Below are 18181 nucleotides of genomic sequence, written 5' to 3' on the forward strand. Positions count from 1 at the left end.
TGGATAGCGACGCTCTCCTCTTTCATAGCACCCTCTTGCAGTTAGATCTCGCTTCACATCCAGCGACATAGGAAGGAGAGATGCTGCCTTCAGGATCTCGTCTCAGCTCGTACTTTTGACAATCACAGTCACGCCTTCAGTTTGTAGAAAATTTACTAGCTTTTGGGTTGGCCATTATGAATGATATTGTACATGATTATTATCTATGTAGTAATGGGTGTTGCTGAATCCTGTGCCATATGTTGGTTTCCTTCTAATGGCATAACCTGGGCACCCTGTCATCAAGGGGGAATACCTATTGTGACAGTTGTGTTTTCTTATGGTTTTGTACGCTACTGCACCAGTTAAGTAAAGAATTGCTGATGCCCTCTTCAGATAGAGTAAATATCTGATTTATGTAGATAGACTGACTAACGGTTAAACAAGGGTTTAAACAGCAAAAGGTTACAATTAGCCTTCAAAAAGGGGTCAAACTGTAGCCCACATTATGCCACAGTAATAAAATTCACACTTAAATCGCCAGGTGTTGCCATGGTTACTTTTCACTAAATGTAACAATTTAACGCATCAATTTTAATAGATAAATCAAACACTTTCTATATTACAATTATTTGTCATAGTTGTAGTTATTAGTTATTAGCATAGTTATAGTTACGACAGGCCGCGGAGTACACTTTTTTCCGACAGCATTTGAAATCAGCACGGGAACAACCCCCTCCCCTATTACCTCCCCCTCGTCTGACGTCACGCCAACGGCTATTTGCATGAAGTGTTTTGTTGCTGCAGCTTCAACTCGCCTGCAGAGCGAGTCTCTCCGAGGGGGAAAGCGAGGGAGGAGGCGCAGTGAAAATAAGAAGAGCGCGGCTCTTGCGTTTCACACCAGAGGAGCAGAGGGGGGACGACGGCCTGGACGCGAGGATAAAGGTGTCAGACACCAAAAGCAGAGGAGGAAAAAAAACAAAACAAAACAAAACAGAAGAGCCGCTTCTCTTTTATTGGAAAATGGAACTACCCGCCGCGGGAGAGCACGTCTTTGCGGTGGAGAGCATCGAGAAGAAGCGCAGCAGAAAGGTTTGTCACCAGCGCGGTGAAGGACATTTTTACCCACATGCACATGGGAATGAGTGTGATCTGGCATTTGTTTTCCTTCTCTTTCTGGTGGACTACATGTTTAGTTTTTTCACTTGATAATTTCTAAGATGACTGTGCGATGCGGGGTGCATTTTGCTGTGTAAAGTAACGTTAAGCTGATTATCCCGTTCCTCTCCATTCACAGGGGAGGGTTGAGTATCTGGTCAAGTGGCGAGGATGGTCTCCCAAGTAAGTACCCTCATGCAACATTACGATCATGCTCATGTATGATAATACAGCATTCAAAATAGAAGTGTGCGTTGATGTGTGCATCCGTACGAGCGTGGACGCGCATATGGGCGGTTGCGCGTTCTTGCTGTAGGCGCTCGATGCGTTGGCCCCTATGATGGATGTGGTTTTACCATGTATGCAATCCCCTGTGTTCCAATTAGAGGAGGACATGTCTCTAATTGATCCAATGTTCAAGAAATGCCCATATATCTACAGTTGAGCGAAGACTGGGCCATTGTATCCACCTCCCACCCCCCCACCCCACCCTCCTACACTCGTGCGTAAAAGTTACTCATGATTTATTACACGTGCATCCACAGGGAGTGCAAGTCTCTCAGTTTGTTGTTTACACATATACACAATTGCAGATATGGGATACGGGAGAGTTCATTAGTTAAAGACAGTTGAGGGTCGCTTTGGTGCAGAAATCATCAGCTATCCTCAGCCATTACTTATTAATGTCGCTCATGTTTGACAGGCCAGTGTGTCTTCACTGTTCACATTCTCTTCTCTCAACAGATACAACACGTGGGAACCAGAGGAAAACATCTTGGACCCAAGACTGCTTGATGCTTTCCAAGACAGGTGAGTGTAGAGCTGGATAAACCAGCCCGACATGTGGCGAGGTCCACAGAATAGGTTTAAATTCTACTGTTCCAGGTCTTCACTCAATATATTACCTGAATGTCACTCATCCACGTGCCCCACGTAGGAACTCTCTGTTTGTATGTTTGTTCTCTGTTTGTCAGGAGTTAGCTATGCAGCCCGGTCACACAGTGTGAATAATCCTATGTTAGTAAACTGTCCACATAATGTGTCAGTCAGAAATTCAGTGCCTGAGGGCAGGGGGTTGGATTAGGGTTAACACTGGTGACATCAGTGGGTCAAGTCAGGGTTAAACTCAGGTCAGGGTTACCAGAGCAAACTGGGACACTATGTCGAGCATCTACTTTTTGTCACCTGATAGTTATTTGAGTGTCAGCATCAGGTCATCATGTTTAGGTGCTGCCTGATGTCATGTGTCCATGTGTCATCCACCACAGGCCATGACAACCAGTTATATATTAGCCAATATAATTGATTGTGTGGTTAATTTATTTTTCAGATTTTCCTCATTCAGTATTATTCAAGTAGATACAAATTTAAAGACCTTCGGAAAAAACGTAAGTTACTTTGTTTAAAATTAAAATTACATTTACTTCTTCTCTGTCATTAATGACAAAAATTCCAGATTCTATGAATATGAAAATATTGGTCATTTCAAAAGTGAAGCTGCTTCAAAATCACATGTGATATCGTAAATTCATGGTTGTGCCTGTGCATTCTACACTGAGATTTAAGCACATAGAAGCTTTCTTCCTGCAGCTGATGGATGTGAAAACAGTCATCTGCACAGGCATCACTCTGCACAGTGAAGGTGAAACATCCAAGTGTAAGGAACAATAGGCAAAACACATTTTTTGCATGGAGGGTTTTTGATTATGGTGCACATCTTTTCTTAATCTGCTCATGATGTAGTGGAAAGGCATGAGGAAATGAGGCTTTAAAGTAAGCAGGAAAAGAAATAATAGCTTAGTAACTGTCATAAATCAGAGGTGCATGCATCATCTCAAAATTTAAACCAGAGAAACTTCCTCATGGTCTTTATTAGTAAAGGGCCAGTTCTCCATGGTTTTCAAAGTGGCTACCATGGTCAAATTAGCTGCTTGGCTAATTGCTAAATAGTCTGTTTAGTGACTGACCAGACAGCTCCACATGAGGGACAGTGTAATCGAATTTCTTAAAAGCATGGCGTGTTAAACTGTCACTGGCTTCTCTCTGAGCCTCCCTCAGCGTTTGCTTACAGCAGCCTTTCAGGCCAGGTCACACGTTAAAGCAAAACATCGACATCACTCCACGTCTGTTTTTGCAATTACCTCTCTCTCGAAAGGGGAGAGATTTTATTGAAACTAATTGCGTGTCTCTCCGGGGAGCCAAATCGTCTGAATGCCAGGCTATGAAAATACACTGAGTCGTCATTGTAATTAGATGTGAGGGAGGAGGGTGGGGGAGGGGACTGACATCACTCCTGTCTGCGGTATTGAGTTACTGCCTTGGAGAGACTTGCATGGAGACTGAGGAAAGCTAAGGAAAGTCAGACAGGAGAGAGGCCTTTATCTTCCACTGTGGACACAGACATCATATGAGATATTGAAGGTTACTTAGGGAGAAGGAAACCTCAGTTGTAGCCACTGTTTAGCCTTTCGTATCAGTGAGGAAAAAGTGTGACGTGCTATTAAATATTTGATGGTGCGTAAAGGAAGGTTAGGATACTTGTGTAAAGGTAAAAACATAATAACAAAATGAGATGAATGCTCCTTTTAATCTGTTGAATGAATGTCACTTTGCATCAGGAAGTGTAACTCCAACCTGTAACATGGGCTCAGTGTTTTCTAACTGAGCCTGAGGAGGACACCCGTGACGTTGTGTTGCCATGCAACGGCGACTCATCTCTGCAAGATGGTTTCACTGATTGGCTGCTGTTTTCTTCTCCCACAGAGAACGTCAAGAGCAGCTGATGGGATATCGCAAAAGAGGACCCAAGCCCAAGCACCTTCTGGTTCAGGTACGAAAACAATGATACTTAATACGACTCCTGATTATTCCAAGCCTAATTACTTCTGAAATCCCACGATAAGGAAGAAACATGGAAAAAGTGAATTTCTCAAATAAGGCAGGTTCAACTGGGCACTCCAGGGATTTAATGTTGCACGTCCCTGAGGCCAAGGGACTCAGAAGAGGGATTTAAAAAGTAATTGTCAAAATTAAAGCAGCAAAAAGCCAAGACAAGATCCTGACTGTGATAATGTAGGGCCCCACATTTCCCATAATGCAACTCAAAATCATCTTTTGTTAGACCTTCCCTGCCTGCTAAGCACACACACCATCCAAACTTCGCACCTCCAGTTTGTAAAGCTTTCTATTACAAATGACGCCTTAACTGAGATCATTAGAGGTTATTTTGTCAGGCTGTCAGGCAGCTCCTTTCAAATTGACAGAAGACATTATGTGACTGTTTTTACAGGCTGAGTAGAAACAGCCCCCCCCCCCCACCCCCCCCGAGATAAGTGACTGATATTCATGTTTACAGTCCTCTAAGTTCCCCTTTCATTTGGGTGTTGGAAGCGACAGTTAAATATTTATTACAAGCAATTAATTTTTTTATCTGCATTAAATTTTATAGGGACCAGTTCCCTGACTTAACAGTTGTAGCTAAATGACTGTGAATTGTATGTTTAGCACATTAATCACCGGTCCAAAAGGCCAGGGGAATCCCTCAGAGGAGTGTTTTTGTTCCTCTCAGGAGGGTGTTGGTGCTAACACATGGGACAAAGTCAATGACGGGACACAAAGCAGCCAGTGACATTCCTCTGAGCTGAGGTCACAGCCGCAGGAGACACTTGGAAATATCACTCTGATGCCCAGGCCTGTGGCTGAAAGAGTTGCTCAGGAACTGTAGGAGGGCTGTGTGAACATGGGACCAAGGCCCCTGAAATAAACCATGCTTGTTCAGGCCTCAGAAGGGCCCCTTCACACATTCCAGGCACAGCTCAGTTCATTGGCCCCAGCGAGCCATAGCTTTTTGTTGTAGCTTGACACAGACACATGTATAGATATTGTAGACAGTTGCACCATTAATCAAATTTCCCACCCAGAGGGATGTCCTTTATTTTAAATACTCATGTCAACAGCATGAATATAATATTCATCAAGATATATTTTTGTGCTTTTTTTACACTAATTACTCTCTTGTTTCACAGGTCCCTTCATTTGCCCGGAGATCCAGTATTCTGGCCGACCTTCATGAGGCGTCCCTGGATGAGGTTAGCTGTCACAAGTCCAGCCCTATCCAGATGCTCTGTCCTCAGGGCCAGCAGTACCAGCTGAACAGCAAGAAGCACCACCAGTACCAGCCACTGTGCAGGGAGCGTGAGGCCGAGCAGCAGACCAACGGCAAGAAGTTCTACTATCAACTCAACAGCAAGAAGCACCACCACTACCAGCCAGACCTCAAGGTGCATGAGCCCATATTTGCTAAACCCAGGGCCCCGGAGCTGCCAAACAAGGGGTACAATGTGCCTCCGATGCTGCAGCAAAATTGGGTTCGGGATAAAGACTCAGGCTGCCTGACCAAAGTGAAGGATATCACTATGGAGCTGAAGAAACTTCCAGGAGATCTCAATGGGCACAAAGAGCCAGAGAAGGTAAAACCTAAAGAGGATGCTTTGCCACAGTCTAATGGTGTCAGCAGCAGCAAGCTAAAGATAGTGAAGAACAAAAACAAAAACGGGCGGATTGTTATTGTCATGAGCAAGTACATGGAAAACGGAATGCAAGCGGCTAAAATTAAAAATGGTGACTCTGACACTGCTGAAAAGTCGCCAAAAGGAACTGATAGCAGCGCAGAGAATGACCTGGAAAAGATGAAACTTGTCAAGAAGCTCGGCCTCATGAATGGATTTGCAAAAACCCCCAAAGACAAACCAACAGTTCCAAGTTCTGGTTTTAACATAGCTTGCCCTAAAGAAAAGGACCAGTCCCCAAAAATGGAGCCAACTGTGACGGAACAGGATAAACATGTCGAGGTCAGGGGTCAGGGGCAGCTTCCAGCGGATCAGCCTTTACAATTGACAACCAAGCCTAATCTGCTCTCCCTGCCTTTGGACAGGGGAGTTCCCTCTGCACAGGACAAAAGAGGAGCCCAAGGTGGATTTCAAGGACTAAAGCGACACCTCTCTGACACAGACTGTGAGGAGCATGGGAGTAGTAAGAGGTTTGTAAGCTCCAGGAGCATCAGTGTTCCCAATGCAGTATCTTCATCCAGCCAAAGCATAAGCATCGACCAAAACGCCCACTGGAGTCCCACCGGCCTGCAGGTCTGTGGGTATGCAGACCAAGAGGAACCCATTGACTTGAGTATTGTCAAGACCAGGCCTACAGCCGCAGCTCCCACAGTGACCCAGCCTGAAACACACACACAAGCTGAAACTCTAACACAAACACAGGATGAAACACACACAGAAGCCGAAACACAAACACAAATGGACACACAAACAGATGCACAGCCCCAGACTGAAACACAGAAATCTGCAGAGAAGATGAGAGTTGACTCGTCCGTTTCTAACAATGAAAAGAGAAAAGAGGAGACATTTCCCTCCTTCCAGCCTTTTCTTGGGAATATAGTGATCACAGACATCACTACGAACTGCCTCACCGTTACGTTTAAGGAATACGTAACAGCGTAACAGAGCTGGATATCATCTGTATAACTGTATAGATGTACATTGGATATATTTGATTTCCAGATGCTTGAATGTACAAATGACCCTTGATGTTGTTTTCATTTTGTATAGTTCAGACAAAAGAATTGATCTTTTATTGCGTTATTTGCATAGCTCTTCTTATAAGCTCTATCTGTTGTTATTTCTGGAGATGCACATGCAGTATCTAATTTCAGCGATTTCAAACTTAGTTTAAAAAGCAAAATTAGATCAAATAGATGTTGGAACTTTAATTGAAAATGCACTTAACTCTTGTAAATACTCTCCACTTTTCTATGGATATAATTTGATTTATACACTCAACTGTCTACATCTCAGATAATGTTAAAAATGTCGGCTATATGGAGAATTTTGTAAGGAAGAAAAATTATATTGAATCGTGGTAAATTACACTGTGTCTGTGTGTGTGAGCGTGTGTGTGCGTGTGTGTGTGAGTGAGTGAGTGAACAGATGGACAGGTTTAAACAAGGATGCATGCTGCTTGGACACATTATGCCGTTAGGCATGCTTAAACAAGCAGATAAAGAAAAATGAAGCGCCTTTCTGTTGATTAATGTGATTTGCATTGAAAAGGAAAAGGTGTTTTTTTTTTTTTAAGATTGTTAATGGTTAATGTTTGATATATGCGCCTATTATTCAAAGTTCAGAGTGTTTTTGAGTTATGCATCTCAAGATCTAATATTGAGCACAAATCACATCCATTAAGACAGCTGATATTCAACCATAAGACCTTATTTATTTTAAAGTATTGCAGCTGTGCAGTTACTAAAATGGGTTGTTTTTTTTCATTCAGTCACAGATCTGTGTTAACACTGCCAGGTGAGCTGTGTAATCTAACAGATTAGTACCAGCAACTGGATGCTCCACAATTCAGATTTTTCCTGTTCTCTGGCACCCTGACACGTGTAAGACACACAGTTAGGCTATGTGAGGAGAATAAATGCCGTTTCCATAAGGAAATATGAAATATTTGTGTCATATTTTGTGTAACTTTTGCAACAAACTAGTCATTAAAAGTCTGTAAAAGCACACCGTCTAGTCATAATCAGACCTGTTTCCTTATGTCATACATTCCTCCTCTCCTTTTTGAAGAAAACCCTTGCAGCACCATGTGACCTGAGCTGCACTGACCTGCTCTATGAGAACACTGATGAGATGCACTTTTGATGTTTTATCTGAAGGCTAAAAAAAAAGTGAAGGCTTCCTATGATGTGTTTTGCAATAATAAAATTGTTTGCAAATGATGTACATAATATGCCTCTTTTTATACCTAGCCTATTAGCACACATAGCTGTTCATGTATGGCCTTGGCTTCCCGTGTGGAGCTGAAGATTTTAGCAGGAAAAGGCGGCTGCTATAATGCTCTTAAATGGCTAACCTTACCTCAGAAGAAGCTAAATCTGTACATGGCTCTATTTGTGGCTCTCCGTGTGAGTGAGTGAGTGTGTGTGTGTGTGTGTGTGTGTGTGTAGGCTGCGGACCGTGAGGATTATTACAGGGCCTGTCAGTTTATTTTCAGATGGGCATCGCAGGCTTTGCCCTGTGTGCACACTGCAGCTGCATGTCAGGCCTGGTTTACTGTAACACATGGAGACTCATTTAAACCATGAACAACATATTCAGTTGAAAGCGACTGAAAAGGTCACATGTGTGTTTCATTCTTGGCTCTTTATTGATCATCTCGTAAATGTAACATCAGAGCTCTTTGCTATAGGCTGCAGCCGAACTGGTTAATATATAATAATCTAAAGGCCTAATTGCCACTTCTTCATGCAAGAAAAAAAAAAACTCCATACATAATAACTTAAGGGAAATCCTTCCACGGTCACCTGGGAAGTGCTTTATGTTTAACTAACACTTGAACGTGTCTTTGAGGAGGATATTATTAGTTTACGGCTCCTGACTTTGACCTGAGCAGCTGTTCCTGTCAGGTGTTTCTTGACTAAAATCCTCCGGACACGCTGAGGGGCTCAGCAGGAGGTCGAGGCTGGTTTCTCTGCTCGACCCACAGGTTGAGTTGAAAACGACACGACGCCAGCCCCTTGTCTTCCATTTCAGCCACAGACACAACGAGACAGTCGGTTTGCTGTTTCTCTGGATAACTGATAACTGGAGGTCGCTGTGAATTAAAGATGCGCGGGGGGCGGGGGGGAGGCAGCTCGGTCCACCGCTGCTTCAGAAAACCTCGGTCTCCTCCTGTCATGTGGATGTAACCTGCGCTGATGTCCGCCTGTTCCGACTCTTCTGCGCAGACGCGGTTCGTCCGGAGACGCGGTGCGGCTCGACGGCTGGGATGACAGAGAAGCGGCTCCCGACCCTTCCCTCCCGCAGCCCGCCAAGGAAGCGCGTCAACGCGAGCGACGCCAGAGAAAATGGCTGTCCTCTCTGCTCCATCCACCCTCTCCCCTCTCGCCTCGCAGCTGCTGCGGCCGACAAGTAAACGCAACATTACGTCTCTGCGCGGCGGGAAATTCCCCTCAGGAGCGCAGCGGAGCAGAGCGCATTATCTCCTCTAAGTATCATATGTGTCCTTGTATTCAAGCAAAAAAAAAAAAAAAAACCAAGCCAAACTCTGAACAAGCCGGTTACATAATCCCTTAAATAAAACAAGAACTGCATGAAATAGTGGACTACTTGTCTTCTTCATGACCCACCCTCTTTTCTTCTTCCTCTTATCTGCCCGCTCATATTTGTGCATGCATGACCGAGCCAGGCCTGTAGAACACGATCAACTTCATTTCCGAAATCACAGTTGCATTTCGGGGAATATTCAGACCGCTGCTCTGACGGGGACGTAATCTAAATTCTCCACACGTCTTCAGTAGGCCTACAGCCCCCCCCCCTCACACACACACACACACACACACACACACACACACACACACAGGCGGCGTGCACAGGAGTGTAAAGTCCCAGCTCTGCATCATAGATTTAAATCAACACATCACACCAGCTCAGTGACGACAAGGGCTGAAATACAACAGTTTGCAACAATCTGTGAGGCGGGCTTTGTTTAATTACTGCTCCAACACAGTCATTTTAACTGTCGGGAGCTGGTCACAAAACAGCCAACAACTTTACCCCTGTGTAATGGTGACGGTGTAATGGTGCGACATTTTGAGGTCACCTGAGCTACAGAACCAATTCATTTTGTGAATATTAATACATTGTGTAAAAGAGAAAAAGAAAAAAAAAAAAGAAAAAAAAAACGCGGGATCGCTGCCGCAAAACCACCACATCGGTTCCCTGAGATAAAACTGTACCCCCCCCCCCCCCCCCCCCCCCCCATTTACTGCTCTCCAAGAACCGATGCAGCGCCCACACATTTCCTCCTGTATTTTCAGCCTTCCTAATAACCGGGTGGTGAGTGGGAGGCTGACGGGAAACAGCTGGATTCAACACACAGGACTGCGCTCAGCAAAGCTTCTCTCACGGGGACTAACCTGCTGGGATCACTCAGCTCTGTCCAAGTTAGTGACAAACACACCAGCGACTCGTGCAGCGGGGACTGATGCGTCGGCGCTGACCTCAGTGTGATTCAGCTACACAGTAAGGACGCAGGTGAGATTTAACACGGGCCCGCACGGGTCTCCGTGGGGACACGATCACCCAGTGAGCCACTTGACACTGTGGGTGTATCCACTGGAGGTATGCGCCTGGCAGAGGAGCCTCCGGTTGTCCCCACCGTTCATTCACTCACAGAACATGCCTGATGTCTGGTGCGATTAGAACTGGTTAACACTGGGGTCTGGTAGACTAAATCTGAGTGAGGCAAAGGGGGATTCCGGGAAAGAAATCCCGGCATAGAACTACTTGCAAACAGTCTGCTAAGCACAGTGAATATAGCCTGCCTGTGTGACGTGAGACCCTGACAGATAAAACTGTCCCGCCTCACCTTTCCGTCAGTGTTTATTTCCTATAAATAGCTAAGTGAAATAAATGAAAGTCCCCGAAAAAGAAAAAAAAAAAAAACGGAATAAGATAGTTGTCTCATATTAATCATCCATCTCTAACAGCAAAAATCGAATCTAATTGTCTTAACGGGGACGAAGATTGCTCCAGCCCCTCTCTATCTTTGTCTTTTCATTATCACTGCTGGTGGTGCGGACGGGTTTCCCCGTTTTTGCGCACATCGGGAACCCGCGTCTTGCCCGGATACAAGCCAACCAATAGTGTTTTAAGGGCGGCAGCGCTGCTGCACTGCAGGCGCGCCGAGACCAATCGCATCCAGAGTGCGAGGTGCGCCCGTCTTCATCTTTCTGTCTGTGCTCGGCGCGGGTTTCGGCCGTGCACTCAAACATGCGGGAGGGCAAAACAGAAGAATCGGAAGGTGAACAACCCGTAGCTGCGCAATTAGAAAATCAGGTCGCACACGTCCTCCTCAGCGCAGGCTTCAAAAAGCGCTGATGTAAGATCCTCTTATCAGATATCCGGCATTCATGGCAGCCTGCACATCTTTACAGTTTCACTGAGAAAACAATATGAAATGCGCATCTTCCAAATATGAAATGTTTGGTCAGATGAGTTTACTCTCCCGAGACATTTCATTCGACACGATGAAGTTCGGACTGGGTGGGATTATTTGGATTATAATTCATGTAAATCAACAGGACTGTGATGACCGGAGCGGACTGTCTGGTGCGGGAGTTTTTATCGGATCTATCTTTTAAAAACAATGACACTAATTTGGGAGTAACAGTAAATGAAAGGCTCAAAGCATTCAGTCCAACCAAGGCGCATTTTTTAATCTCACGCACAGCAATTCATTAAAGCACAGAGGCCTAAATGGCAACGTCCCTGATATCATTTGCACTGAACCGCCTCATGATGATTTTATGACTAGGCCTAGGCTTAAATGGATTAGAAAAGATGAAAGGAGTGGTCAGTCTAATCAGTCACCGGCCCTCAATTACCCCACCGGGTCAATTGTCTTGCCCATTTTTTATTTATTTTTTTTCTAGATGAGGCTGAGTCTATGGCAGGTGCCACCTTGTTGAAATTGACCCCGTGTTGTCGGCCCGGGTCTTTACCCTCCCACCGGTGAGCGCCGGTTGTTCTCCTGTATTTAATGTGAAAGTAATTGTATTATCTTCGCTTTCATCAGGCCGAGGACTTAGTCATTCACTGACAGAACAAATGTCATCGGTTCTTACAAAATGCTGTTAACAGACGAGTCATAATTATCAAGCTCTTTAGCTGGAGGTGCTGTGATCGAGTCACCGCCAGCCACACAGGGGGAAAGGGGATCAGACGATTTAAGTAGACAGATTTCAAATACTGGTGTCTTATTCTGAATGATATTTTTCATGTATTCCTTCATTGGCACTGATTACGTTCAGCAAGAGTCTCCTGCATTTAAATTATTATTATTTCCTTTATTTTACCAGGAAGTCCCATTGAGATAAAAATCTATTTTGCAAGAGAGGTAAGAGAGATAACAGCCATCCAAACACACTACATGTAAAATGCATACACATGCATAGGAAATTCATTTCAATTAGTCGTTTTCTGTATAAACCTTCTGACCTGTGTTTACAAGCTACAGCTAATTTAACTGTTGCTATTAATCATAGGCTATAGAAAAAAAACAATCAAAATTATTATTATTATTATTATTATTATTATTATTATCATTATTATTATTATTATATTACCAAAGCGTCCGTGAAGAAGGCGCTAAATTAGACTTGGTTTTCTGTTTCCGTCATCAGCTGATGTGTTTATCAAAATGAGGTTGACAAATAGAAAGGAAAGAGGAAAGAAGGAAAGAAGGAAAGAGTCACGAATATTTTAAGGATTTAACAAATCATCAAACAAATGATCACCCACGACGGTATCAACGAACTGTATAGTCAGTCATTTGTTTTCTTATTCGCAGAGCCTAATTGTTCAACAAATGGCTGGATTAGCAGCTTTGTATAGTCTACCTTCAGTTTTAAATGAATTAAAATGATTAAGGTGCCTGTTTTAATAAAATAAATTTTAGTGACACTGAATAATAATAATAATAATAATAATAATAATAATAATAAGGAACTCGGAGTATTTATTATTATTTTATGTACAACAGATAGGCCTATACAGATTAGGCTACTAAGATCTTGGCCACTCAAAAAGTGTTTTTTTTATCTATCTTTTCTTTTTTTTTTATCTTTTTTTTTTTTAAATCATTATTCCTAAACTTTTAAAATTGACTTGTCGGCCTTTAATTGCAATCTGAGAGCTGATGAGGCACAGTCATGTCATTGCTTTTTTTTTTTTTTCTTTTTTTTTTTTGAAGAGTCCACAATGAAAAAAAGAATTAAAAAAAGGTTGTAGGATTTGTATTTCATTTTGTACATATATTTTTGTTCCGTTGTTGTAGTCAATCTGCCTGGAAACGATTCCAAAAATAATATTTTCCTTTCTCTGGTGTTTAGTTCTGGCGACCCAAGTGCTTTTTTTGGTGTATTAAAAAACAGAAGGCCCAATGAAAACCTGTACCGATGATTTCTGGTCCCTTTGGTTGAGTAGGCCTGAAAAACAACGGTCAGACATGGAAGCTGTTCACGCTCCAGATACGACAGAAGCAAACTGACCACTCAGAGTGTCTGCAAGGAGGTGACAGGTCGCTTTGGTCGAATCTTTGTCACAGTACAGAAAAATTATTTACATGCACCAGCGGATCTTCTGCTTATTGAGGGTCATAACAACAGCGTCCCCCCCCCCCTCCCCCCCCAAAATGTTATAAATCACAGTCACTAAATGTCCTGCATTACAGAAATCCCATGGACTGTCCTTTCACCTGGCTAACTGTGTTTTTTTAAGTGTGCACTGAGTTCACCTACATCTCTATGGATAACAGGCCTTAGCCCAAAACGAAGATATATTTTATCCAGCAAACCATAAGCATTGGCAAAAAAAAAAAAAAGAAAAAAAAATATATATACAGGACTTAAAACTTTCCCTTCAAGATTAACACACAAGCGGCGTTTAGATGAAATAATATGAATATAAATAGCCTACAATTATACAGTGCACAGAAATAGCGCACCGATCCTCTGCGTCTGGCCTGACACAGCGAGGCCGAACGAAGTGGATCGAGTGAGACTTGTGACGGTGTCGCCCCAGCCCAGCGCGCTCAGGGACTCGGATATCAAGCTGCGCATCAGCTGATAGATCCGCGGCTGGATGGGCCGAGCGGCAGAGAGGGATCGTCTGCACTCGTCTCGACAGTTTCTCGAGTGGCGGGCGTGAAGCGCGCGACACCGCGACGTCTGCGTGGGGACACTGGCGCGTGTCTGTAGACAGATAACTTTTGGGACCACGTGCGTGGTTGGATCGCGCGCATAACTCGCGCGAAACGATTCACCCGCCGCGCGAGGGAAAAAAAAAAAAAAAAAAAGCCACCATTTTCCCCCCCGAAAGAATTCACCGAGCTCAGGCTCCTCCCCTCACTTAGCAACCAGAGCACGTAGCAACGGCTGGACCAATGGGCGCCCTTCTAGAGGTTCCACCGACTGCGGTTCCTTAGCAACGCTGTAAAAAAAAAAAAAAAAAACTGCGCTGACGTCCATTCTGTTCGGGAGTATTATGGTCTGTCGGGAATTCAGAGTGGCTGGGACTGGAGAAAAATATCTGCTCTGCTAACGTTAGCGTCCACCGAGCTAACGGTAGGTAGCACTGGAGTAAACATGGAGCTGTCTGCCGTCGGGGAGAGGGTGTTCGCTGCCGAGTCTATTATCAAACGGAGGATAAGGAAGGTAGGCGTGAGATGTAACATGCCCCTTTTTTTCCAGAGCGTTGAATATAATGCACCACCACCGCACTCAAATACTACTGTTGCCCTGCAAGCTAACGAAGTATATTCTGTTTGTTTCTGATGGCATGCAGGGTCGGATTGAATACCTTGTGAAATGGAAGGGCTGGTCTCCCAAGTAAGTGCTGCTTCATTGTGTCTCTTACATGTTTTCAACCCGCGGCTGTGCTGTCTGTACTGTGTCGGCTGTGGCTGTCGTTAGCTCACCAAAGCTAGCGAGACAGCCGGATTAAAACTGAGGTGCACAGCACGATGGAGATTTTAGCTGGCAGGCTAACGCTATGGCCATCCACACACTGTGTGTCAGCGCCCGCTTCCTCAATCTGACTGAATGTTCTAATTCACAGGTACAGCACTTGGGAACCAGAGGAGAATATTTTGGACTCCCGCCTGTTTGCCGCTTTTGAGCAGAGGTAAGATGTCTGCAGGGGCAGAGCCAGTGAATGTTAACATGTCCAATAAATATATGGTGTACTCGCTGCACTTTGCTCCGTGACACTCAAAATGGGAGTCTGCTGCTATATATTTCACAGGGAGCGTGAAAGGGAGCTCTATGGGCCCAAAAAGAGAGGACCAAAACCCAAGACATTTCTGCTCAAGGTAAATGTAGCAGCTTTGTTTAATGTTTTCGGAATGAATTGTGGCTAATTACGCGACCAGCGTTGTCTCGGCAAGTTCTTCAGCCTGTTTATAAAAATAGAATGTGTGCTCTTGTTTGTTAACTGTCTACTTAAAGCTCTTACTAGTTAATTTCGGCCTCACTCTATTTCAGAGAAATACGCAATGCTCCTAATTATGCTAATTACGCATATTCGAAGTAGCGCATCCACCAATGGATGTGTATTCAGCTTGTGTTTGAGCTAATGGGGAACTGTTGACACGTTTGAAATAGCTTAACAAACAAACAGACAGCCCTCTCCAGAAGCTGCTGCTGCTGAAGCGACTTCCTCAAAGGCTTTAATCCTTGTATAAAATCGATTTTTGTTACTAAATTCCAAAATTAAATTCAGATTCTAAAGTGTTACTGTCGTATGTGAATGAAATCGGTAGAGTAAAGCTTCATAGCCTGGTGCAGCCAGCAAGAGGTTTCAGCTCTTCAGGACAGTGAACCGTGAAAATTGCTAAATGACCGGCAGATTATCTTGAACTAAATACCAGAATCTCCTTCGACAGGACTGCTGCTTAGAATAAGTTAGATGAATTTCACTAATAAATACTGTGGCCCGACAGGAATTGTTTTCTGTTGTAGTTGTTAGAACCTATTAGTATATGTTTGCGACTCCATTACACTCATTTTTCACAACAATGTAAATGACACTGAGTGTCAGGCATGGGCCTTTTCAGGGAATACAGTTTGATAAGTGAGCAGGAAAAGCAGGTTGCAGAGGTATAAATAATACAATTAACAATAGATTAATACAATTTACCTGCTTCAGGGTCCTGTATTGTGCGTGGTGGCTCACTGTCACTCTGTCATGTATGCTAGGGCTGTGCTATGTTACCACTATCTCATATCCTCATATAGATCATTTCATATCCAGACAACAATATATATATATATATATATATATATATATATATAGCTCATCTAATGTAAATTCATTGAATGCATAGTATATATAAAATGATCACATGGAAAGGCCTATTTCTTATTACATTTTGAATTTTATATTCAACAAATAAAAGGTGCTTATTCTCTAATTAATATTTCTTTTATTTAAAACCAACAGATGTATTAGAACAAATTACAAAAAAATACTTCTGTAAAGAGTGTGATTTGTGATACAGTTAAATAAGTACTGGAGCATCATATGAAACAATAGACAATAGACATTTTCTATCATCACCATATATATATCTATATATCTATATATAATGGCTGTTCCAATATGATGAGTCAAAGTGACTGGTGTGAAAAAAGCCTGTTATTTCAACTTAGAAATAAAAAAAAATGTAATGGAGTAGTGCCATTTTAATATAGTTTTGAATAATAATTTCCCTGTTATTTTCCTGTTTTGTAATAGGCTCAGGCAAAAGTTAAAGCCAAGTCCTATGAGTTCAGGAGTGAGGCGGTCCGAGGGATGCACATCACCTACCCAACCCCAGAGCCAGTTGTCACCCCCAGGGCTAGAGAGGGCCTGAGAGCTGTTGTTCCCACCATCTTCCCACCCAGCACTGTCAACCGCGGAGAAAGTGTTCGTGTCCGACCACCAGAACTTAGCATCCGTGAGCACCAGCAGTCATCCCCTCAGCAAACTAGCCCAGACGGACTCATTCATGTGCCCAAAAAAAGAGGCCCAAAGCCTAAGCCCCGCTTCAAGGACAGCAGCTACAGCCCTACGGCCTCTGAGACCCACAAGAGGAGGGCAGAAGAGCAGTTGAGCCATGGCCCTCACAAACTGGCCAAGCTGCAGGGGGTTGAAGATATGAGGCTGTTCAAAGTTGCCCACAGACATCCAGAGAACCACGGTCACAGCCATAAACACCACCATCACCACCATCACCACCACCATCATCATCACCAACAAAACAGGGAACTCTCTGGTGGAAGCTCCTACAAGCAGCTCTACTCTGACCGCAGCCTGCATCCACACAGGATAGACATCGATACACACAGGACTAAGGAAGGATCCAGCTACCTGGCACCTGCTCAGTTCAAGCATCATCCCAAAATGAGCCAGAGCCTGAGTCGTCCCACTGAGCTTCCGCTGATGGAAAAGCCTTACTTCTTGGACAGGCCCTCCCCAACTCGGCTCGACGACAACTTGGATGACGTGTCGTGGAGGCCCTCTCTCAGCAGCGTTGAAAAGGTCCTGGTGACAGACGTGACCACCAACTTCCTGACCGTCACCATCAAGGAGAGCAGCACTTCTAAAGGCTTCTTCAAAGAGAAAAGATGATTGTTTGATTGCTTTTTTTTTTATGCCACTCCTTGTTTTCTCTGACTTGCATCAGAATCATTCTCATGTTTATAGGACATAGTGTGATTATTAAGCAAAGCTGTTTTTGTATGTAATGTATAAAGGCAAATTACATAATGTGCATATGTGTATATATTATAAAGTTGGACAACTATTTAATGTATTGACCAAATCAAATGAAGTCCATTTCGCTTCATGCACTGGTTAACATGAAAGAGTTGCATGTTTCCTTTGCAGCAGCTGGCTACTTTCTGTACAGAGCTTGTGAATTTTACTATTTTGCAAATATAACTAACTAGAATGTATTTTTTTTTTCACTCTGTTTTCAGCCTGAGCGCTTGCTAGTGAAAAATGAGGCAGGATATTAAATCCTTTGTGTGGATTGAATATTTCTCTATAATTTGAACTGATTAGACTGAAGTTACCCTGTTCATTTCAATAAGATTTATATTTAAAAATTTACTCAAGCACTTTGAATTCAAAAGTATTAAGAAATAATCTGTTTTTGTAGTGTTTAAAGACAGATGTTGCAATGTCTCTAACATTTCTAATTGTAAGCTAAATTAATAAATTCAACATGGACACTTTAAAAGTTTTCTCAATGCTCATATAACAACATTACAGTATAGTTTACATTTTCATAGAAAACCTTCATGAAGCTTTGATGTAATAACGCAAATTACCAAGTTGGTGTCAAATTGCTTTTTAGACGCTTTTCAATAAATACTCAATTTTCTCATTCTGTTGTGTTTAAATGTGTCACTGTCATGTCTCATTAT

General features: G+C 43.2%; 2 protein-coding genes across 2 annotated transcripts; both read left to right on the top strand.

Moving 5' to 3' along the window:
• Positions 1-675: 675 nt before the first annotated feature.
• On the top strand, positions 676-7927 carry LOC139636280 (E3 SUMO-protein ligase CBX4-like). The gene is made up of 5 exons (XM_071504183.1): positions 676-1071; positions 1277-1320; positions 1882-1947; positions 3901-3967; positions 5163-7927. The coding sequence occupies exons 1-5, from the start codon at positions 1003-1005 to the stop codon at positions 6645-6647; spliced, it is 1731 nt and encodes a 576-aa protein (XP_071360284.1). The 5' UTR covers positions 676-1002; the 3' UTR covers positions 6648-7927.
• Positions 7928-14107: 6180 nt separating this feature from the next.
• Positions 14108-18141, top strand: cbx8b (chromobox homolog 8b). Its single transcript, XM_071504775.1, has 5 exons — positions 14108-14425; positions 14556-14599; positions 14829-14894; positions 15015-15081; positions 16506-18141. The coding sequence occupies exons 1-5, from the start codon at positions 14357-14359 to the stop codon at positions 17379-17381; spliced, it is 1122 nt and encodes a 373-aa protein (XP_071360876.1). The 5' UTR covers positions 14108-14356; the 3' UTR covers positions 17382-18141.
• Positions 18142-18181: the final 40 nt, after the last annotated feature.

Source organism: Trachinotus anak, unplaced genomic scaffold (genome assembly GCF_046630095.1).
Source record: "Trachinotus anak isolate AG129_WGS33_773 ecotype Australia unplaced genomic scaffold, CSIRO_AGI_Tana_v1 ptg000019l, whole genome shotgun sequence".
Taxonomy (NCBI): domain Eukaryota; kingdom Metazoa; phylum Chordata; class Actinopteri; order Carangiformes; family Carangidae; genus Trachinotus; species Trachinotus anak.

What these genes read in the sequence shown, in the direction of transcription:
- LOC139636280 (XM_071504183.1), top strand. Translation starts at nt 1,003, where the DNA reads ATGGAACTACCCGCCGCGGGAGAGCACGTCTTTGCGGTGGAGAGCATC. An exon ending in AGAAGAAGCGCAGCAGAAAG is followed by an intron (nt 1,072 to 1,276) that starts GTTTGTCACCAG and finishes CTCCATTCACAG; the next exon opens with GGGAGGGTTGAGTATCTGGT. An exon ending in TGGCGAGGATGGTCTCCCAA is followed by an intron (nt 1,321 to 1,881) that starts GTAAGTACCCTC and finishes TTCTCTCAACAG; the next exon opens with ATACAACACGTGGGAACCAG.
- cbx8b (XM_071504775.1), top strand. Translation starts at nt 14,357, where the DNA reads ATGGAGCTGTCTGCCGTCGGGGAGAGGGTGTTCGCTGCCGAGTCTATT. An exon ending in TGGAAGGGCTGGTCTCCCAA is followed by an intron (nt 14,600 to 14,828) that starts GTAAGTGCTGCT and finishes TCTAATTCACAG; the next exon opens with GTACAGCACTTGGGAACCAG. An exon ending in TTTGCCGCTTTTGAGCAGAG is followed by an intron (nt 14,895 to 15,014) that starts GTAAGATGTCTG and finishes TATATTTCACAG; the next exon opens with GGAGCGTGAAAGGGAGCTCT.